Consider the following 23,193-nt stretch of genomic DNA (forward strand, 5'->3'; position numbering starts at 1 on the left):
AAGTCACCCAGCTGACAGGGGGCAGAGCCGGGCTTGGAACCCACGACCTCTGACTCCTAAGCCCGGGGCTCTTTCCACTGCGCCAGGCCGTAGTAAGGCGTTCAATACATGCCACTGATTGACAGGGCAATGACCTGCAGGGCAGCGGCCGGGCGCGCGCGCCACGTCCGCGCGCGCGCCCCCCCCCCCAACTGCCAGTGCGCACGCGCGCCCCGCTGCTTTTTCCCCCCGACCCGGGGCCCCATCGCTATCTCCGTCTCGCGCCCCGCGCCGGGGCTCCCGCCCCCGCGCTTCGTATCCGTCCGTTGGAAAGGCGAGTGGTGCGGCGCCTACGTCATATGGGCCGCCCGGCTCCCATTGGCTGGGGCCGCCTCACCCGACCGGCTGTTTACCTGGCGGGGGGGGGGGGAGGGGGGAGGAGGAGGCCCGGCGCGAGCCCCGGCGCGAGGCCCCGCCCCCTTCCCTCCCTCCCTCCCCCCTCCCCCTCCGCCCGGCCACGCCCCCCTGCGGCCGGGCCCGGGAGCGCCGCGGCCTGCCAGGGCGAGGGCGGCGTGGAGGAGGAGGAGGAAGGAAAAAAAAGGAGGAGGAGGAAGAGGCGGCGACCAGATGAAGTGCCAGTAGGCTGGGCTTCGGGTACGTGATCCCGGGGCTCCCTGGTTATAAACCTTTTACCATCTGCTGCTGCGGCTGCAGCTGCAGGGGAAACTTTGGAGAAGACAGTGGGGCTGGGGGAGGCTCCTCTGCTTCCCCTTCTTCTTTCTTCCTCCTCTTCTTCCTCCTCCTCCATCACCTTGGCAGCAGACGGACGCCCAGGCAGCCCCCGACCCTCCTCCAGGTAAGGGGGTGGGCGCTGGTCCTTCCCGGAGGGACGAAGATTGGGCCTCCCATCATTTCGGGGGGAGGGGGCGGCTGATCAGTAAATACTATTGATTGTACATTCCCAATTGGCCATGCCCAGCGCTTGGTCCGTTCATTTATTCATTCAGTAGTATTTATTGAGCGCTATGTGCAGAGCACTGGACTAAGCGCTTGGCATGGACAGATCGGTAACAATTCAGGACAGTGCTCTGCACAGGGGAAGCGCTCAATAAATACGATTGAACGAACGAATGATGATAATGTTGGTATTTGTTAAGCGCTTACTAGGTGCCAAAGCGCTGGGGTAGATAATAATAATGTTGTATTTGTTAAGCGCTTACTATGTACAGGGTACTGCTCTAAGCGCTGGGGTAGATAATAATAATGTTGGTATTTGTTAAGCGCTTACTATGTGCCTAAGCGCTGGGGTAGATAATAATAATGTTATATTTGCTAAGCGCTTACTATGTACAGAGTACTGCTCTAAGCCCTGGGGCAGCTAATAATAATGTTGGTATTTGTTAAGCGCTTACTATGTGCAGAGCACTGTTCTAAGCGCTGGGGGAGATAATAATGTTGGTATTTGTTAAGCGCTTACTAGGTGCTGTGCAGTGCTCTAAAGCGTTGGGGGAGATAATAATGTTGTATTTGTTAAGCGCTTACTATGTGCAGAGTACTCTTCTAAGCGCTGGGGGAGATGATAATGTTGGTATTTGTTAAGCGCTTACTGTGTGCAGAGCACTGTTCTAAGCGCTGGGGTAGATACGGGGTCATCAGTTGGTCCCACATGAGGCCTACAGTCTTCATCCCCATTTTACAGATGAGGGAACTGAGGCACAGAGAAGTGAAGTGACTTGTCCATAGTCACACAGCTGCCAAGCGGCAGAGCCGGGATTCGAACCCATGACCTCTGAATCCCAAGCCCGGGCTCTTTCCACTGAGCCACGCGGCTTCTCTGATAACAATAATGTTGGTATTTGTTAAGCGCTTACTATGTGCAGAGCACTGTTCTAAGCGCTGGGGGAGATACAGGGTAGTCAGGTTGTCCCACGTGGGGCTCACAGTTTTAATCCCCATTTTACAGATGAGGTAACTGAGGCACAGAGAATTGAAGTGACTTGCCCACAATCACACAGCTGACAAGCGGCGGAGGCGGGATTCGAACCGATGACCTCTGACTCCAAGACCGGGCTCTTTCCACTAAGCCACGCTGCCGTGTGTGCCGAGCACTGTTCTAAGCTCTGGGGTAGTTCCAGGGTAATCAGGTGGTCCCATGTAAGGCTCCCAGTCTAGCCCGGACTTGGGAGTCAGAGGTCATGCGTTCAAATCCTGCCTCCGCCGCTGGACAAGTCACTTCACTTCTCTGTGCCTCAGGTCCCTCATCTGGAAAATGAGGATGAAGACTGTGAGCCCTACATGCGACAACCTGATTACCTTATATCTACACCAGCACTTAGAACAGTGCTTGGCACATAGTAAGTGTTTAACAAATACCAATGTTAGTATTATTATTCATCCCCATTTTACAGATTAGGGAACTGAGACACCGAGAAGTGAAGTGACTTGCCCCCAAGTCACATAGCTGGCAAGTGGCGGGGCCTGGATTAGAACCCATGACCTCTGGACTCCTAAGCCCGGACTCTTGCCACTGAGCCATAATAAATCGATCGTGCCCATTGAGAAGGAGCGTGGCAAGAGGCCCGGGCTTGGGAGTCAGAGGTCGTGGGTTCTAATCCAGGCTCCACCGCTTGTCAGCTGGGTGACTTTGGGCGAGTCACTTCATTCCATCGTATTTATTGAGCGCTTACTATGTGCAGAGCACTAGCATGGCTCAGTGGAAAGAGCCCAGGCTTGGGAGTCCAAGGTCATGGGTTCGAATTCCGGCTCCACCATTTGTCAGCTGTGTGACTGTGGGCAAGTCACTTAACTTCTCTGGGCCTCAGTTACCTCATCTGTAAAATGGGGATTAACTGTGAGCCTCACGTGGGACAACCTGACTACCCTGTACCTACCCCAGCGCTTAGAACAGTGCTCTGCACATAGTAAGCGCTTAACAAATACCAACATTATTACTAAGCGCTTGGAATGTACAGTTCGGCAACAGAGACAATCCCTGCCCAATGACGGGCTCACAGTTCAGTTCTCTGGGCCTCAGTTCCCTCATCTGGAAAATGGGGATGAGGACTGTGAGCCCCACCCAGGACAACCTGATCCCCTTGTATCCCTCCCAGCGCTCAGAACAGTGCTTGGCACATAGCGCTTAAATACCATCCCTTTAGGCTCAGCGCTTGGGCGATTGCAAGAGATTTGGCAGGGGTAACTGGGATTCACATAGAAGAGTGCTTGGCACATAGTAGGTGCTTCACAAATGCCATCATCATCAGATAAAATAAGTGGGACCAGCCTCACGCCCGGGGCGGCGGGGAGGGGTCTTCGGGCTGACCCCCGCCTAAGTGTCTGAGATCCTTCCCAGCGCTCAATAAATACGATTGAATTGAAATTGAATTTCCCGGCCCGCAATATTCCTCTCCCTCGGGTCCACTTAGCTTGGTTCCCTTTTAAAAGAGGCGGGAGAGTGCAGTATAACATCAAATACATTCCCTACCCACAGTAATAATATTGTTGGCATTTCTTAAGCGCTTACTATGTGCTAAGCACTGGAATAGATACAAGGCAATCATGTTGTCCCATTTGGGGCTCCCAGTCGTGATCCCCATTTTACAGATGAGGTCACAGAGGCCCAGAGAAGTGAAGTGACTTGCCCAGGGTCACACAGCAGGCAAGCGGCAGAGCCGGGATTAGAACCCACGACCTCTAACTCCCAAGCCCGGGCTCTTTCCACTGAGCCACGCTCCTTCTCTTGAGCTCAGAGTCCATATGGGACAGGGACTGTGTGTCCAACCTGCTTATTTTCTATCTTTGTACAGAGTTTGGCACATCCTAATAGTGGTTTTGGTAAATTGCGATTCTCTAGAGAGAATTTCAAATACTGTGTTAGCAAAATAGCCATCATATTCTTAAATCCAACCAAAGTTTGTCCAGTGACCCCCGGCCTCCCCGTCTCCTCTCCAAGGGAAACTGCCCTTCCGAGCGGGGAGCTGGGGGGACACCCCGGCTCTGCCACTTGCCTGCTGGGTGACCTTAGCCAAGTCACTTATCGAGTGATACTTACTTGCTCTGCTAATAATAATGATGGTATTTGTTCAGCGCTTACTATGTGCCAAGCACCGTTCTAAGCGCTGGGGTAGATTCGTGGTAATCAGGTTTTCCCAAGTGGGGCTCACAGTCTTATTCCCCATTTTACAGATGGGGTAACTGAGGCACAGAGAAGTTAAGTGACTTGCCCAAAGCCACACGGCTCAGAAGTGGCAGAGCTGGGGTTAGAACCCACAACCTCTGACTCCCAAGCCCGGACTCTTTCTAAGCACTGGGGTAAATACCAGGTAATCAGGTTGTCCCAAGTGGGGTTCGCAGTCTTATTCCCTATTTTACAGATGAGGTGACTGAGGCACAGAGAAGTTAGGTGACTTGCCCAAAGCCACATGGCTCACAAGTGGCAGAGTGGAACCCACGACCTCTGGCTCCCAAGCCCAGGCTCTTTCCACTAAGCCATCCTGCTTTTGATGTCTGTCTCCCCCCTTCTGGACTGTGAGCTCATTATACTCATTATTATTACAGTAATTAGTACTATTAGGAATTGTCTCTATTTGCTGCTGAATTGTACTTTCTAAGCGCTTAGTACAGTTCTCTGCACACAGATAAGTGCTCAGTAAATACGATTGAATGAATGACCCTGTGCCTCAGTTACCCTTCTGTAAAATCGGGGTTAAATACCTGCTCTTCTTCCTTGAAAGTGTGAACCCCATTATTATTAAGAATAATCATCATATTTTTTGAGCGCTTTCTGTGTGCAGAGCACTGTACTAAGTGCTTGGGAGAGTGCAGTATAACCTCAAACACATTCCTTACCCACAATGAGCTCACGGTCCATATGGGACAGGGACTGTGTGTCCAACCTGCTTAGTTTCTATCTTAATACAGAGTTTGGCACATTGTAATATCACAACTATTATTCTGATGTCCGTACCTCTATGTGTATATACATATATAGTTTTGGCCACAAACTTCAATTCGTATGTCTAATGAAGGGGCAGTCTCAATTATTATCTAATATTAAACTTCCTTCCGGTTGTTTTTTTTTTCCCCCACAAAAACAATAACTCTGTAAGGTAGGTAATGGTTTTTAGTAAATTGAGATTCTCTAGAGAGGATTTTTAATACTACGTCAGCAAAATAGCCATAATATTCTTAAATCCAACCAGAGACCCTTAAAATTAATCCAGAGCAGGCACATCTTTCTCATTTTTCTCCACACACCCACTCACCAAACTACCTGAAGTTTTGAGGCTGATTAGGGAGCCGGAAAGAGAATCTAGGTGCAGAAAGAGCGTTACAATACCATGCATTGTTAAATTAAAGAGGCACCTTATATAAACGCATGACCCCGTTCTCCGGGACCAGATGAGAAGAAGAGTTCTAGTTTATAAAGGATAGCAATAACAACAGTTTTTCCCCGGAGCGAGTTGCATATCTCGTTAGTGTGGACAAAACAGGGTAGATACTTTACAGAAAGAACTGGGAATTCAAACTAGGACTTGTCCAAGCCACTTAAAGAGTCTGTGGCTGCAACTAGTTAAAGCTCCAATATTAGCCATGTCCACCTGGACCAGTCTGCAGGCCATTTCACATTTGCTGAAATATTGGTAACTGCACCCAATTTATGCCTATGTCAAAGGGCCAGATGCCATGTCGCCCCCAGTTTGAGCCCTGTGAGGGGCAGGGGCTATATCTTGTCTCTACTCGGGGAAAAGTACAGTGCTTGGCACCTAACAAATGCTTCTTACTGTTCGCCTCATTGACACTAACTACATACTCCTCCTCGTTCCTTTTCCCTCTCCCACTTCTCTTAGGAAGGTTGTCTGTGCCCCTGGGGGTGACCGATGCCCAGATTAGACCGACACTTCTGGAATTGTTCTTGCACCACCAGAGAGAGACATAAGAGCCACTTGGGATCCAGCGCCGCCGGGCTGGCTGCAAAAGTGGGGAAAATGCTGAATTCCTCCGTTACCAGTTCCTCGCTGGTTCTGGTGGGTCACGGTGCTCTGAACACAGACGTGTCAAATAGGACCACCGGTAATAACAGCCGCAGAATCGCAACCAACAGTTGGCACCATCACTTGGTGCAGCGGAGTGTTGTGCTTTTTGCTGTAGGGGTTTTCCTAGCCCTGGTCCTCAATCTGCTGCAGATCCAGAGGAATGTCACTCTGTTCCCCGAAGAAGTCATTGCCACCATCTTTTCCTCCGCCTGGTGGGTTCCTCCTTGCTGCGGGACGGCGGCAGGTAAGTAGTCGATCCCCACCCTACCGAGGGTAAACCTCTGGACGGCTGATAAAGGGTGGTGGTCTGGGTGAACTAACAGCCGCTAAAAGATGGATTGAGGAAGGACGGGAGGTGTCGGGGAGGGGGAGGGGGCTGGTTTGGAGAGGAGGGAGAGGCTGGTAGAAAAGCAGAACGGCCAAGATTGGAGAAATGAAAGTTACACGACGTAACCCTGGCTATAAACTGGAGAGGGAGGAGAGTAGAAATCCAAAGGGTACTTGGGGATTCTCTTTTTCCAAAACCTAATCCATAAGAGAAGCAGCATGGCTTATTGGAAAGAGCCCAGGCTTGGGAGTCAGAGGTCATGGGTTCAAATCCAGGCTCTGCAACTTGTCAGCTGTGTGACTTTGGGCAAGTCACTTCACTTCTCTGTGCCTCAGTTACCTCATCTGTAAAATGGGGATTAAGACTGTGAGCCCCACGTGGGACAACCCGATCACCTTGTATCCTCCCCAGTGCTTAGAACAGTGCGTAGCACATAGTAAGTGCTTAACAAATGCCATCATTATTATTATCATTATTGCGTGGCTCAGTGGAAAGAGCCTGGGCTTCAGAGTCAGAGGTCATGGGTTCGACTCCCGGCTCTGCCACTTGTCAGCTGTGTGACTGTGGGCAAGTCTTTTAACTTCTCTGTGCTTGTTACCTCATCTGTCAAATGGGGATTAACTGTGAGCCTCACGTGGGACAACCTGATTACCCTAAATCTACCCCAGCGCTTAGAACAGTGCTCTGCACATAGTAAGCACTTCACAAATACCAACATTATTATTATTATTATTATCATCAGGCTAAAACTGGTGGGGGGGGCAGGCGGGGATGGAGTGAGGAGGTGATCATTTCAAAGCTTGAGGATGTGGTTGTGATGGAGAAGGGGCGAAGGGACCGGCTCCAGAGACCGGTAGTTTTGTTAAACCGAGCAGGGTCCATCTGCTCCACTGTCAGGGCAGCCCGAGGACAGCTTTTAGTCCTGTAGCAGGCATGTGTCATCATGAGCTCGCTGCTGTTTGATTGGCCTTCTCTAGAACTGGTGAGCCACCGTTCTCCGGCGCCATTGGTTGCCGGAGTGAACATGCTACACGGCTGGAGAACCGAAAACAAGTTAGTCACATGCGTTTGGAGGAGGAATTTATCTGCCCTTCTGTCTGCTCCAAAAACTGAGTCAACTGCAGTCGGAAGCCGAGCCTCGTTTCCTAGAACTTGTCGTGGCTTCGGGAGAAAGAGGAAGACCGTGTGCTTAGATCAGAACCAAAAAAAAAAAATCCCAAATGCAAAAAAAAAAAAAGAAAAAAGAAATGCAGTAGACCTAAGTCTAAGAATGGAAGCAGGCTGAGCTGGATTATAAAAAGCTCTCTCTGGAATTGTAGATGAAATGTTTAAAATCCAAAATAGCCTGGTTCTGCAAACAGTGGGCAAAGCCTTCCCCTAATGGCAGACAGCAATATCCCAGGGTTTACCTGTCTTAATGCCCTAAAGTGTACCAGCTGTCGTTAAAGTAGTTCAGTGGAAGTGATTTTTGTTGCAGTTTAGAAAAGTCAAAAAGCACTGGGTTTTAAAAGATAAAATAGTCCAGCAATTTAAGAGGCAGGCGGAAGGATGCTGTTGTCCAAATGTGCTGGTGGCTTAGTACCCCTCTACCAACCAACCTGCCTGGGCTAGGAGAATATCCTGAGAACCCCCCAGGGCCACTGTAGGTTGAGGGAAAGGTGTTGGGGTGGGAGTGGGAGTGAAAAGCCCAAAGTGCCACCTATTTAACACTGCAGTGGTACTTTTTCTTCTTGCAATTACACAGCTTGTGTTCATGCCCCAGAAGTCTCTTTGGTTAGATCAGGCTTATTGCAAGGCTGCTTTCAGTTAAGTGTTTGCGTTCATAGATGGTCCGTATGCTCCTTCTGGACTACTGTTTGTGAAGCTCACTTGGCCAGCTGCAGGAAACTAAAATGTCATTATCCCAGTCATGTAATGAGTTTTAATAATAATAATTAGTGAAGATGGCATTTGAAAAGGGCTTTCTATGTGCAAAGCACTGTTCTGAGCGCTGGTGTTGTGCAGAATATCACAAGCAATAGATTGTGACATTGAACAGCAGGAAAAGAGCCCATTTTGGAAAACCTTTTATCTTGTTTGTATGGGGGGGTGGGGAGAGGTGTCCTTTTGTTTTAAGAACTATTCCTAGATTTTTAAAATTCAGCCTGAAGAATTTCAGCATGGCATCCATGTTCTTGAACTTGGCAAATCCTAACATTTTAACCTTAGATGGATGTGGTCGTTGCCCCTCGTAGAACCCCAGGGAAATCTGAAAGACTTTTTCTTTTACTACCTGGAGACCTCTCATAGAACCCCAGGGAAATCTGAAACACTTTTTCTTTTACTACATGGAGACCTTCTCAAGGGCAAGCCTTGAACCAATAACTGGAGAGATGCTATAATAATATCTTTTCACCTTGCTGAGCTTTGTACTTCTGAAGATAAGATTAAGATTCAACTAAGTAAATTGTGGAAGTCATTCATTTAGACAACACAAAGTGGAATTTTTCCCGTGGCAATTGCCAGGATCAATAAAGTTTTTAATAGTTTTTATCAATTACTTTAACCTGCCATAGAAATAAGATACCCTCTGGACATTCCTGTGACTTTATGTCCTTTATTTACTAATATTTTGGATGTGCATTTATTTTGTCTAATAAATAATAATAATGATGGTGTTTGTTAAGCGCTTATTATGTGCTGTTCTAAGCACTGGGGTAGATACAAGGTAATCAGGTTGTCCCACGTGGGGCTCACAGTCTGCATCCCCATTTTACAGATGAGGGAACTGAGTGCCAGAGAAGTTAAGTGACTTGCCCAAAGCCACACAGCAGATGAGTGGCGGGGGCCGGGATTAGAACCCATGACCTCTGACTCCCAAGCCCGTGCTCTTTCCACTAAGCCACGCTGCTTCTCAAATAGTTACTACTAGTTGAATCTCTAAGTGAAATATTACCTACACTGCCTGTGTCTCTTCAGAATTCCCTCAAAATGAATGAATATGTAATTACCTTTTCCTGTGCCAAAACAGAAGTAGCTTTTAAAGAGCGGAACCTGGTGAAGTCGTTTATTTAAAAATCTCTGTGCATTTTTTTACTTTTTTTTTGCCTGTAAGGAAAATCTGTTTCAAGTTTGGGTTCACTTGGACATCTGTTCTGCTTATTTCCAAAACTGGCCTGACCTCAAAGCAGCTGTGCTCTATTGTTCTGTGGGTAGAAACCTTTACAAGGATCTGTAGTTTCTGTTTCCACCATCTCTCTCTGGGAAGGTGGCATGGGCAAGGGAGATTAAATGGAGAATGCCCAGTTGGTAGCCCAGTTATCTGCATCCCCGGAGCTCCCCCAAACCCAGAATTAAAGTAGAAGCCATGCCACTGGGCCACTGGCCTGGGTTCCTTCCATGCCAACTTGTGCAAGCAACAAGGGTGCCAACAGATAAGCAGTTCCTTGTCCTTTCGCCCAGGGGGACGTTCAGGCAGTGAAAATAATAATGATGGTATTTAAGTGCTCACTATGTGCCAAGCACTGTTCTAAGCGCTGGGGTAGATACAAGGTTATCAGGTTGTCCCACGTGGGGCTCACAGTCTTAATTCCTATTTTACAGATGAGGTAACTGAGGCACCGAGAAGTTAAGTGACTTGCTCAAAGTCACACAGCTGACAAGTAGCGGAGATGGGATTAGATCCCACAACCTCTGACTCCCAAGCCCAGGCTCCTTCCACTAAGCCACACTGCTTCTCTGAGGTGTCCAGGGATGCTTCACAGAGCTCCCCAAGTGTCCACCTCGGGCTGTATCCCCTGATAAGTGTTTCTCCAAACAGTTACCTTCTCCTTCCACATTACTAAAAGGTGTGTTACATGATGGTTGCCTAGTAATAATGCTTTTCTCACTTTTTTTTTCCCCAGCTGTCGTAGGCCTGCTCTATCCTTGCATTGACAGTCACCTTGGAGAACCTCACAAATTCAAACGCGAGTGGGCCAGCGTGATGCGTTGTATCGCCGTTTTTGTTGGTATTAACCACGCAAGTGCTGTATCCTTGAGCTGAGTTTCTGGGCTGGGCGGGTGTCACAGATCATTCTGACAGGTGTTTAGGCTCGCATCCGTGGCCCTAATCTAAATGATGATGGCCCAAGCCAATGAAGACCCAAGATGAGAAGTAAGTCACCTATACTGCGCTATTATAAATATGCTCTGCTGGACTACCATTAGCACCAAAACAAACAAAACCATGTTAGTTACAGGCTATAGAAATAATTACAATTGTGGTATTTAAGTGCTTACTATGTTCTGTGCACTTACTAAGTGCTGGTGTAAATACAGTCAAATCAGAGTGGACACAGGCCCCGTCCCTTCTGGAGCTCAGTCTAAGAGTGGAGGAGAACAGGCATTTTATCTCCATTATACAGATGAGGCACAGGAAAGTTAAGAGACTTGCCCAAGTCACACAACCTGATAAACTAGTATCTTCTCCAGCACTTAGTAAAGTGCCTGGCACATAGTAAGCTCTTAACAAATATCACAAAAAGACAACAAAAAAAACCAAATAGGTTAAGTGGCAGAGCCAGAATTAGAATATCGGCCCATCACCCTTCCAGGCACCTTGTCTGCCACGACCACTCAAGCCTGCTGCTATTTCCCAGTCCCCTGTCCTCCTCCCCGGCCCCGGACAGGAGCGGGAAGGGAAGGGTGGGTGGAAGGAGAAAGGCCTGGTTAGGTTGGGAGGCAGCAGAAGCCACTGAGGAGTTGGAATGGGGGGCAGGGAGGAATGGGGCCGAACAGGGTGGCTACAGATGGGCCAGAGAGGGGGAGAGGCCGAGCTGGGTCGAGCAGGCTGGCAACTGGCAAGCCTGGTGGGTGATTGAGGGAGGCGGGTCTGGTAGCATTCCGATTACTCATGCCCGCATCGTTTCCAGGGCGGGCTAGCAGGACTTTATTGTCCCGAGTTTATTCTAAGCTGAGAGTTCACTGCAGTTATGAGCGCTGACTCTTGGAGACCGGCCAAATGACCTAAGGGATGCAGTTTACAAACTTCGCACAGATGGGATTGTGCACGTACTGTTGACAGGAAATAGGTGGTGATCTTTTGGGGCATAGTTTCTAAAGCCCATTAACAGCCTTCTCATTGTGCCCATTCAGCCATGAGAGGTTGGAGGCAGCTGTGGGGAGAACATCACTCAGGAATCTCCTCCCAGCAACCGTAGTGGGATGAGTCCGGACTTGGGAGTCAGGGGACGTGGGTTCTACTCCTAGCTCTGCCGCTTGCCTGCTGTGTGACCTTGGACAAATCCCTTCACTTCCCTGGACCTCAGGTCCCCCGTCTATGAAAGTAGGGCTTCAGTATCTTTTAATGATAATAATTATGGTATTTGTTAAGCACTTACTATGTGCCAAGCACGTGCTAAGCGCTAGAGAGATACAGGGTAATCAGGTTGTCCCACGTGGGACTCACAGTCTTAATTCCCATTTTAAAGATGAGGTAACTGAGGCACAGAGAAAAGCGGCTTGCCCAAAGTCACACAGCAGACAAGTGGCGGAGCCGGGATTAGAACCCACGTCTTCTGCCTCCCAAGCCCATGCTTTTTCCGCTAAGCCACGCTGCTTTTCTCCCTCCTACTTAGACTCCGAGCCCCATGTCGAACAGGGACTGTGTCTGACCTAACTGAATTGTATCTACCCCAGCGCTCAGTACGGTGCTTGGCTTGTAGTAAGCGCTGAACAAATACCTCAGTAATAATTATCATCATCATCCCCCGTCCGAGCAGCAGATAGCTGGCAATGGGTAGAGGAAGTGGAGCAGCCTGGCAGACTTGCTTCGTCTCCTCTGGGCTCTCTTTGGCTTTGCCTCCAGGCACCCCATTGCCAAATCAGAAGTTTGATCCCCCAGGGCAACCAAGGAACTAGACTACGAACATGAAGTTTAAGACGTCAGAGTGTCTATTGTAAGAGGAACGATTACAAGGTAGTGGAGTGTCCTGAACAAGTTCCAGGTGGTAAGAGTAATTGTGTTTGTTCAGCGCTTGCTAGGTACCCAGCATTGCACTAAGCACTGGGGAAGATTCACTGTAAGCAGATAGGACACCGGCCCTATCTCCTTTAAGAAGGAGGGAGAAAGGTATTGAATCTCCTTTTACAGATGAGGAAACTGAGGCCCCGAAGTTAATCATATTTGAGTGCTCATTGTATGCAGAGTATGGTTCAATTAAAGTGATTTGATTGCAGGCAGGTGGCAGAGCCAGGATTAGAACCCAAATCTTCTGACTCTCAGGCCCACACTCTTTCCACTAGACCACATTAAATGCAAATCTGTCCCTTCCTGGCCTCAATTTCTGGGTTGTGTTTATATTTATAAATAACTTCCTATGTACCTTTCTAGCCGTGTCGGGGGAGAGGAGCAGTTCTCGAGGTGGCGACACGACTTTGCATCAGTCTTAAAAAGAGTGATGCCATTTTCACACCTGCTGTGGGCCAACTTAATGGGATTGTCCAGGAACTCCAGGCTCTGGCAGGGTGATGTGCCATCTTGCCACAGGGTAATGTGCCAGTCCATTTAGCTTGGCACACGCCCTTCTGGCCCAGTGGTAGGGTTTGCTGTCTGTCCCTCTGCTTTTTTACTCGGGTCCGTGCTACACCTCCCGGTCTCCCCGCTGCCCTTCCTGCTCACGTCTTTACTGGGGGGACTGAACAGGGTACAGGTCTCCAGGGGGGCAGCATGGGAAGCAGGAGAATAGTGCAAGAAGTAACTCACCGCCCAGTGCCTCAGGGACAGGGAGAGCCTACAAACTGGGACCCGGTTCCATTCCTGCCCCACTGACACCTCACCCAAGCTCCCCTAGGCGCCCCCTTCTACCTACCCCTAGAGTTGGCCCAGTAAGGCAGAGCTAAGCCTGGGCCGACTTGACACCCAGACAGATGTCAGGCAAAGAAAATTCCCACAAAAGCTTGTTCTGAACTAGGAGCGCTAGAAGAATTAGCTCCATTACAGCTGCATAGAGGCTCTTTGTTCAACAAGTCCATTCTTGAGCCAACTCAACTGCATTAAAGTGAAGCTTATGTTATAAAGAGTGAAAAATTCCAGCTTCAAGCCGAAGTAATCCATTGAAAAGGCGGGGAATCTTTAATGGCTTACGTCACTTGGCCAAGGTCTACCGGAGGAAAATAGTTCCTGGAAAAGCGTGGTTCCTGAACTTTTCCTTAACTTCCTGACCACCAGAAACTGGACTTCGCTAATAACGTTCAGCTCTCTTTGACTCTAGCAGCCCTGTCTTTGGGCCTCTGGTGGACATTTGATCGCTCAAGAAGTGGCCTTGGCCTTGGAATTACAATAGCATTTCTAGCCACTCTCATCACTCAGTTTCTCGTATATAATGGTGTTTATCAGTAAGTATTATCACTTTTCACCCCTACTCTCTGAAACCACTTGATGTCACTTGAAGAATTGAAACTTCATATTTTTGCATACCCTGAGTGTACTGAACTTTTCTAATGTTTCCTACCCTAAACATAGATCGGGGCTGAATATTTCACAAGCATCTTGCTTGTTCCTGACTTGCAGTTAATCTATCGATGATATCTGTTGAGCGTTTACTTTGTGCAAAGCACTATACTAGATGCTTGGGAGAGTTGGGGACATGATCTCTGCCCACAGGGACTAGAAGGAGACATTAAAATAAATTATGGAGGAGGGAAATGGGAGAGTATGTGGATATGTACATAAGTGCTGTGGGGCTGAGGGTGGGGTGGATAGCAAATGATGCAGAAGGGAGGGCAAATAGGATAAATGAGGACTCAGTCAGGAAAGGCCTCTTGGAGGAGGTGTGGTTTTTAGGAATGCTTTGAAGAGGGGAGAGTGCTGGTCTGTCAGATATGGAGGGGGAAGGAGTTCCAGGCCAGAGGGAGGATGTGGACAAGGGGTCATCGGCAGGAATAGACAAGGATGAAGTACAGTGAATAGCAAAGTGCAAAGGTTGGGTTAAAGTAGAAGAGCAGCAAGGTAAAATAGGATTGTAGACTGTAAACCTGCTGTGGGCAGGGACTGTGTCTACCCATTCTCTTATATTTTACTCTCCCAAATGCGTAGTACATTGCTTGGTACACAGTAAACACTCAATAAATGCCATTTATTGATGGGCGGGGAGGAGCCGATTGAGCCCCTTAAAGCCGATGGTAAAGGGTTTCTTTTTGATACAGAGGTGGATGGGCTACCAGTGGAGGTTTTTGAGGAGTGAAAAGACATGGACTGAATGGTTTTTCAGAAAAATCCTCCAGGCAGCAGAGGGAAATATGGACTGAAGCGAGGCGAGACGGGAGGCCAGCAAGGAAGCTGATGGAGTAGTCAGGGCGGGATATGATAAGTGCACGGATCAGAGTACCATTCAGAAAAAAACGTGCAGTCAGGCCAACAGATGACAGTGGAAAAGTTGCCCAAGAGATAGAGTTCAGTCCAAAGATCCTCAGGAGCCAGGTACTGACATTTGTGGAGTATAAGCTCTGGAGAGCCTTGAAAGCAGGAGTGGGCAACTACTTCATCCCGAGGGCCATTTGACCAAATTATTGCAAGACGCACACCTCCAAGGAAGCTGGGGAGGGCAGGCTTGGAAGCACAGAGATTTCCATCCGCAGCAGCACCTGCCTGAATCTGTCAGCCAGGGATACAACTGGGGGGCCAGGGGAGGCGGGGGGGGGGGGGGGCGTTGCTTATTGCATCTGTGAATCCACCAGCCCTCTATTTTAAAGGACAGCCTGATTCTCTATATCACAGTCAATGGAATAATAATAATATTTGTGGTATTTAAGTGCTTACTACTTGCCAAGCACTGTACTAAGCACTGAAATAGACTGGACTTTCATCCCATGAACCTGTATGGGCAAAATTAATATAAGACAATTTTCTGAGGCTCGTAATAATTGGGATATCTGTTCAGTACATACAACGTGCCAGGAACTGTACTAAACTTGACATTATAGTAAAAGTAGATCAGGCAGAGTTCTTGCCTTGTGTGGACTCATAGTTTTCGGAGGAGACAAAACAGTACTAACTACCTTCTCTTTTCTTTATCGTAGGTACACCTCCCCAGACTTCCTCTATATCCGTTCTTGGTTACCTTGTATATTTTTCTCGGGAGGTGTGACTGTAGGAAACATAGGACGACAACTGGCTATGGTAAATATAAAAAAATATGGAATCTGCACTACCTTTTCATTAACTAGTTCTCTACATCATGGTGATTGGTCTGCATTTATGTATGCCATCTTGTTGCTAGGGCCATCTTTCAAAAGGAAAGAGAGGGAGTTCTTCAACTTCTGTTCCTTAGATAAGGCATCTTAAAGAGACTGCAGAGATGAGGGGAGAAAATAAATAGAACCATGCGAGTTCCTGGTGCTTCCCTTAAGCCTGTCACAAGGTTAATGGTCTGCCCCAACCAAATGTTGGGGAGGGTTTGTTCCTGTTGAACATTCCTGAACTTGCAAAAATCGGGCTTTAGACATAAAAATTAAGTAATGCTGTCAGCTAGGGAGTTTCAGAGGCTTTGGCATCCAAGGCGACAGAGTCTTGGTTAAATGTTTTCACTTATCCATCTGTTGTCTTAAAAAAATTCAGAACAGGAAAGATAGTACCTTAATGGAGAGACATGTGGAAATTTCTCGGAAATCAACCCTGACATTAGTATTACCTTCCATTGTTCGTCCAGAGAGTTACTGAAAATATCTTGGCCAGCAGACATTTAAAGCTGCAGTGCACTGTCAAGTCCAACTCCAAACATTCGTATTTAGGATTTAGGATTCCGTTTCACAAAACAGTGTAATAAATGCCTGTAGGAAAAATGTTTAAACTTCCCAGAACAGATAAGTCATGAACAAGTTATGAAAAATGCCTTAGCCTTGTCAATAGATCCAGATGTTACCAGATTTGTTTAGGCCTCGGACAGATTTGTTTAGGCCTTGGATAAGTTTGGGTGGTAGTGGGCGGTGGCCGGGGGGGGATTGTTGGTTGCAAAATTGAACTCAAAGTGGGTTGGATGAGATCATATTCTTATAGATTAGAACCTGTCTGGAGATGGTAAACAAAGATAATCATAATCAGCAGAGAGATAATATAGAGGAAGGTCTTCTTCCAAGACCAATAAAATTTAGAGTCTGATCATTAATGCATGTGGCCAGGGAGCGTACCCACGCATAAGAGGAATTCCTAAATAGGAGTGTTTGGAGTTTGACTTTACAGTGCACTGCAGCTTTAAATGTCGACTGGTCAAGATATTTTCAATAGCTTTCTAGCTGAACAATAGAAGGTAATACCAATATTGATCTGGCCTTTTTTCAGTCTCTTTATGAAAAGGTCCCTCATCCTAATGAGTAGGGTTGGTTTTCATGATGGGAATCAGTTGTGTGTGAACCCTTTTCTAAGGTTGCTGCCCCTAGGCTCACTTTAGGGAAACCTGTTTCAATAGTTCATGTGGTCCTCAGAAATTAATTCAGTTTGGAAGCTCTGTATACATTAAGAATGAGAGGTTGTTCAGACTCTTTGCTCTATTCCAAGTATAATAGTAGTGGTATTTAAGCCCTTAAAAATAAGAAGAATGATGGTATTTGTTAAGCGCTTACTATGTGCCAAGCACTGTTCTATGCACTGGGGTAGATACAAGGTCATCAGGCTGCCCCACGTGGGGGGTCACAGCCTTAATCCCCATTTTACAGATGAGATAACTGAGGCACAGAGAAGTAAAGTGGCTTGCCCAAGGTCACAAAGCAGACAGGTGGCAGAGCCGGGATTAGAACCCACGTCCTCTGACTTCCAGGCCCCTGCTCTTTCCACTAAGCCACGCAGCACTGAGGAACATGAAAGATAACCAGCTTAGATATAGTCCCTGTCCTTCATCAACCTCACAGACTACATAGGAGGGAGATCAGGTATTTCCGCCCCATTTTACAGGTGAGAAAACTGAGGCACAGAGAAGTTACGTGACTTGTCCAAGGTCATACAGCAGGCAGATGACAGAGCCAGAATGAGAACCCAGGTCCCCTGACTCCCACGAAATAAAGCATTCAAAGGAAGTGGACAGGAGCAAAAACTAGAGCATTATGGGGCGAGGGAAAAGATGTCATTGCTCTTAGAGAAGTTTCATAGTTTCTCTGTACCTCCTACCCTGCTCATCTTTTGTCATGTCCATGCGTGCTCCCTGAGGGGAACTAAAGCCAAAGCTGATAGGGTCCGGAGGCTAGAGTCGTCGAATTTCAGTCCACTCAATCCAATTGCAGCAGGCGGTTAGGATAGGGTAAAAGCCCAAATCTACTGAAGAGGGCAGGAAAAGTGGAGCAGATGCTCTGTGCTCAGCTCCCCTTGTACCCTCTGAAGCCACACCTTGTTTGACGGTCATAGATTCCAAACAGGGACAGAGAGGAGCTTCGCCTCTCTGCATTGGGTGGGGAGAGAGGGGGCACCTGAGTCTTCTTCCTCCTTTCCTTTCTGTACTTTGGGGCAATTGAGGATTCTCTGGGCATCTTCTCCTTCTATCTCCCTCCTCCTTCCCCCATGGGGGAAGAATTGGGCTGATGGTAACATGAGGATAAGAAAACATTATCTACACTTACCTACAGTCTTTCTAGGATTGTTTGGAGTTTCAGAGCCTTTATCTGGATAGTTTTTATTAGGACTCCTTTTTTTTCCCTCAGATTCAAACGACTGGTTCTTGGCTTTGTCTCACACACACTTCCTTCAGTGCACTGTCACCAACACCCTTTATGTGAGAAATATTACCAAGGGCAGTAGTTATTCCCAGGGCCCTAATTTCCACTGAAGTAAGAACAGTAGCCTTCGTGTCACTTTTCTTCAGGGTGGCCACATTTCTTGGGGAATGGGTGCTGTTGTATCAGCTTGATGTTTGCAGCCCACATGCTCAAAGGCAGTATTCATGCGAACAGAATTGAAAGTGTATAAAATTACATTTGCCTCAGGTATCAAACTTTGGGTATGAAAAATCCATTTATATTGAGGTTTTTCATCCTTTTTAATCTATAAAGAGTAGGCATTTCTTCAGGTTATAAATATACTGTAAGGGGAGCTGTATGTCATTCAGGCACTCTTTTTAGAGGCTAGAACCCTGGGGAGAAGTGTGAGGAGGGAGGACTCTGACCACATCACAAGGGACCTGGCTATAACGACTGTCATTCCAAGGCAGTGAGTCTGTGGCAGGGGCTACAAGGGCTCAGGAGAGGAAGCGGTCGTAGTCAGTGAATGGGTGCTATGAGATTCCAGCAGCATTGAGTCTCTTGGTCCCCAATAGTGTGTCTTTGCCTCTGCCACTAAGTCGGGAGATCAGCCTTAATTCAAACTGAATTTGATCGATTCATCTTCTTCTGTGCTAGTTGATCAAATCCACCCACCTCGCCCCCCCGCAAAAAAAAAAAACTACAAAATTATTTTCTTCCTGCGTGGAAAGAGAATAAAAGCAGATAACCCCACTCTCTTGTTACTCAGAAAGTAATAGCTGTTGACTTAAGTACCATGTGGTCACTTAATGGGATCAGGTTGAAATCAAGGCTAACCTGAGGTGAGCATTCCCTGCCCACGGTGAGCTTACCTATTCCAGGGAAAGATCATTAACTCAGTATCTCCAGAATCAAAGTTGAATTGGATAGAGAGACAAGAAGTGAGAAGAGAGGGACAGGAAAGGGAGAGGGCAGAGTTACAACTGTATTCTGCACAGGGATTCATCTGGTGGGAGATTTGATAAAAGTCAGTAATGGAATTTTCCTTTTCCCCTGATTTTTTTTTTTTTTTTTTGGCCAGCTTGTTTTAAGAATTTTGGATAAATGGGTGACTTCTGTTCTCTCTCTTCCTCTGTCTCTCTCACCACAGGGTGTTCCCGAAAAACCACATAGCGACTGAAACTTGACCCACCAGTGCCAGAGTGGAAGCAAAGTTTTGAAGTAAACCTTCACTGGATACTGGATTGTGATCAGATTGTTTTTTCTAAATCACTGATTTAGGCTGGGCTGACTGCAGACAGTGACTTGTGGAAAAAAACCATTAATCTATTATAGAATAGCCAAGTGGAAAAATAACCGCTTATCGAAAAATCCTACCTTGATGTACTGCATATACACTGGTAGGATTTTATGGCCGGTGGGGTGGCGAGAGGCACCGAAGCAGGTGGCAATTCACCACGTGTTAAGATTTTATTTTAAGTTATTGAAACAGCTGCCATATTTCAAGGCCTTGAACTAAAAGGAATTACGAACTTTTGCTTTTGTATCAGTGCCCAAAGGAAGGAGATCGGTGGTGCTTAACAAAGGTGAGGCATGGTGTAATAGGAATAATATTTATCCAAAAGATTAAAAATAGGGTTGTGTAAAAAAAAATAAGGGTGATCCAGAAAGGGTCAGGGCAGTGCTGTCATGCTTCAAGACTGAAAAACCAATGGAGAAACAGGTGGTTGACCACACAGTCTGGATCACAGGTGGAGTTCCGTGCAGACAATCGTACTGGAAGCAAGTAGCAGTGAAATGTACCAGTTCCTCAGAGTGGCATGTTATTAAATTTTTTCACTTCAGTTCATTAAAGTCTCCCTAAAGACTGCAGGCCCCAAGACCCCCAACCCAACATAGAGAAACTTTGTCTGTGCCATTTGCTTCATTCGAAATGAGCCGAAGCTATCTCCATTTTTCTCTTTCTCCCCACAGAATAGAGATTGTTACTTTGTTTTTCACAGCCCTATAGAATTTGCAATCTGTGATTGCCTTGTAAAAAGAAGAGTGCATATGTCACTACGTTAAACATTTGGTGTTTCTAAATATTCGATTATATCGGTGAGCACAATGCATTCGTCTAATGGCGTAAGCCTCCCAAGACCTAATTTGCAAGTATTGGGTCGGAAATTTAAAGTGCAATGTATACAAAAACCAATCTGAGCCTTGTATTCTCTTCAATATTTATTCGTTGTTTCACGTATGAGATATTAAAGCGAAGGGTTCTGCATTCATTTCAGTGCTGCGTGGAGGCAAAAATTCAGCAATAACTTCTTTCACTGGTAAAGTTAGTTTATTGTTGTACCTTCCATTTGAACCCAAATCCTTTGAAATACTCCAGTTTTGTGGTTATGGTGTAGTTTGGACCTTTTTTGAATTTCCTTTTTTTTTTTGTATATGCAATTTTAAAATGCAGTGTTTTTGTTTGTTTCTTTAGAGTTTTGTTAAAGTGGTTTCAGATTGGGTTAAGTTGACTCTCCTTCTAAATAAATGTAACCAGGCAGCAAAACAGAAGTTTGGGCTAAGAAGCCATGAGACTGTTTGCATATGTGTTTGTTTTTTTGCTTATTCCCTTTTTATATTTTGAGGAAAATATCACATGCTCTTGGTTCAAACTCTAGGATGTTGTAGCTGTTTTATTTATTTAGTGGGAAAGTTGTAAAAGTAGGGTTTATCCTTAACTTGGAAAGGATATTCCTAAATATTCTAAAATTGTACAATTTAATAATAGTGGTGGAGCGGTCAACATTTCTTAAACCAGAAGTAATTACAGTGATGCAGACAGCAGTGAGATCTGTAAATATATACTTGATCACGCATAAGCAGTAAGTATTTTTTCTCTCAAACTGGAAGTAAATCTGCTCCTCTTAGAAATATTGCAGCCAAAAATGTAAATCAGAAGTTCAGATTTTGCCAATATTTGTAGCAAATACATGAACCAAAGTGATCCGAGTTTATAAAATGTCTGAACAAAATTTGCACTATTCTGGATTTGAACATTTAGTGAGATTCATATTCATACGGATAAGTTTTCATCAGTGTGTTCAGTTTTTGCATTTTTTTACTATTATTAAAGGTTCAAGACCAACTGATGCCTGTGGATTTTTGATTTTAAAGAAAAATGAGAACCAGTTGTGAAGACCAAGAACGTCCTGTACTTCTGTGTGTTCTAGCTCTTAGTCTCCATGAGTTCTAAATTTCAATTAGCATTATTTGAGTGCTTACTGCATACTGAACACCGCACTGAGCGGTTGGGAAAGTACAGCAGAGTGGATAGAACACAACTTTTTTGAGGGAGCACAACTGTTCAAAGACAAGGTTTTTTGCACACCGATTCCTATGTTTCTATAACGGACTGAGCTTGCAGTGGCCTTATAGAGATGGGCTGAAAGCATTAAGGCAGCTCCAGGGGTGGTGGGAGGCAGCTAGGCTGCCTTTTGAGCCCCTTCAAGTGCCATAGGGCTGCCCCAGTGGGTCTGAAGCAGGCTGCCGTCGGTGGAATGGGTAGGAACTCCTAACCGGGGCAGCTATCTGTGATCTAAGCAATAACTACAATGCTGTGCACATAGTAAGCACTCAGTGAATCTCAGTGATGATCATTCCAAGGCAGAGCTGGTTCGAGGACTTTACTAACATTCATTGTATCGAGATGGTCCGGTCGCTGCTGGGAGCTACAGCAGGATGTCAGTCAGCCAGTCGATCGTATTTGAGTGCTTACTGTGCATAGCACTGTACTAAGTGCTTGGGAGAGTACGGTATAAGAATGTTGCAGGCACATTCCCTGCCACAACAAGCTTCCAGTTTAGGATTCCCTGGTGGCATCTGGGCTGAGCCGGAGCTTTCTACTACAAATACTTCAACTGACAGAATTTATGCATTGCCTGCTCTGAGGGGAGCACTGTGCCATAAACACTTGAGAAACTACAGTAGAGTTAGAAGGCCTGACCCCTGCCCTCAAGGAGTTATCTATCAGGTTGTTGGGGGAGTCTAAAATGCAACAAAAAATACGCTCACCTGGTCTCTGACACTTAGACCCTTTTACCCCTGGTTAGCTCTGTTTCCTCTTCCTTAGAGTGTAACATGGCACTGACTACTTCATTTTGTAGATTTGCTTTCCTTTCCCCAGAAACAATTTTGAGACTAGAAAAAACCCCCACTCCCTTCTTAACACCCATGTCACTGGTTATGGTGATAAGTGCTATAATAATAATAATAATTATGTTGCTTAAGTGCTTATTATGCATCAACCACTGTTCTAAGCACTAGCGTAGATACAAGTTAGGTTGGACACAGTCCCCGACCCCAAAGAGGGCTCACAGTCGTAATCCCCATTTAACAGATGAGGCAGCTGAGGCCTAGAGAAGTGACTTGCCTGAGGTCAGGCAGCAGACTTGTGGCGGAGCTAGAATTAGAATCCAGGTCCTTCTGACTCCCGTCCAGTGTTCTATCCACTAAGTCACACTGTTCATAATTAGATCCGGAACAGTGTCTGTCCCACATGGGGTTCACAGTCTAAAAGGCTTTCCCGTTTTTAGTCGAGGAAAATGAAGTCCAGAAAGGTTAAGTAACTTGCTCATGGTCGCGAAACAGAGCAGTGGCACAACTCAAATCCAACCCCGCACTTTCCATTAGGACACACTGTCTCCCTGGACGGCAATCTTTGTTTGCCAATTTTCAGCGTCCTGCTACTGCTCTCAGTACAAATTGGGCACTCAACAGCACAGATGTTATAGGAAGCTTCCCAAACAGCCACCATGACTTGCTAATGAAAGAAGGAAAAGGGATACTGTAGGCAACACAAATTTTTAGTTCAGCAATGGAAACCACCACAAAATGTTCATCCCAAGTAAAGACTCCCTATTCCCTGATGACTAGCTGAGAATGGCAGAGAGGGACAAGAAGATCTGAATGCTGATACCTTCCCCAGTGTAGCCTGAGATTATTCTGGCCAGAGGAAGAAATTAGAAGTCTGGAGGGGAAAGTCAGGTGGGGCAACCTCAGCACACTGGATTACAGCCAAATCGCCTGGGTCTGCTCTGGTTATCTCTGATGGATTTTGTGCTGTACCTTGGATTAATAATAATAATAATAATGTATTAAGTGCATGCTATGTGCCAGGTACTGTACTAA

General features: G+C 46.5%; 1 protein-coding gene across 2 annotated transcripts; it reads left to right on the forward strand.

Moving 5' to 3' along the window:
• The first annotated feature begins 559 nt into the window (after nt 1-559).
• On the forward strand, nt 560-21,151 carry INSIG1 (insulin induced gene 1). 2 transcript variants are annotated; one of them, XM_003430735.5, is made up of 6 exons: nt 560-835; nt 5,833-6,258; nt 10,227-10,351; nt 13,532-13,698; nt 15,382-15,481; nt 19,175-21,151. In XM_003430735.5, exons 2-6 carry the CDS (start codon nt 5,859-5,861, stop codon nt 19,202-19,204), a joined length of 822 nt encoding a protein of 273 aa, XP_003430783.2. In that variant the 5' UTR covers nt 560-835; nt 5,833-5,858; the 3' UTR covers nt 19,205-21,151. The 2 variants fall into 2 exon arrangements, with proteins under 2 accessions (XP_003430783.2, XP_007666051.2); XM_007667861.4 differs by having other exon boundaries at nt 562-835; nt 5,829-6,258.
• The last annotated feature ends 2,042 nt before the right edge of the window (nt 21,152-23,193 follow it).

The sequence above is a fragment of the Ornithorhynchus anatinus genome, chromosome 13, assembly GCF_004115215.2.
Source record: "Ornithorhynchus anatinus isolate Pmale09 chromosome 13, mOrnAna1.pri.v4, whole genome shotgun sequence".
NCBI lineage: Eukaryota > Metazoa > Chordata > Mammalia > Monotremata > Ornithorhynchidae > Ornithorhynchus > Ornithorhynchus anatinus.

Coding starts and splice junctions, on each gene's coding strand:
- INSIG1 (XM_003430735.5), top strand. CDS start 5,859: ATGCCCAGATTAGACCGACACTTCTGGAATTGTTCTTGCACCACCAGA. Junction 6,259..10,226: donor TTGCTGCGGGACGGCGGCAG/GTAAGTAGTCGA, acceptor TTTTTTCCCCAG/CTGTCGTAGGCCTGCTCTAT. Junction 10,352..13,531: donor GTATTAACCACGCAAGTGCT/GTATCCTTGAGC, acceptor CCTGACCACCAG/AAACTGGACTTCGCTAATAA.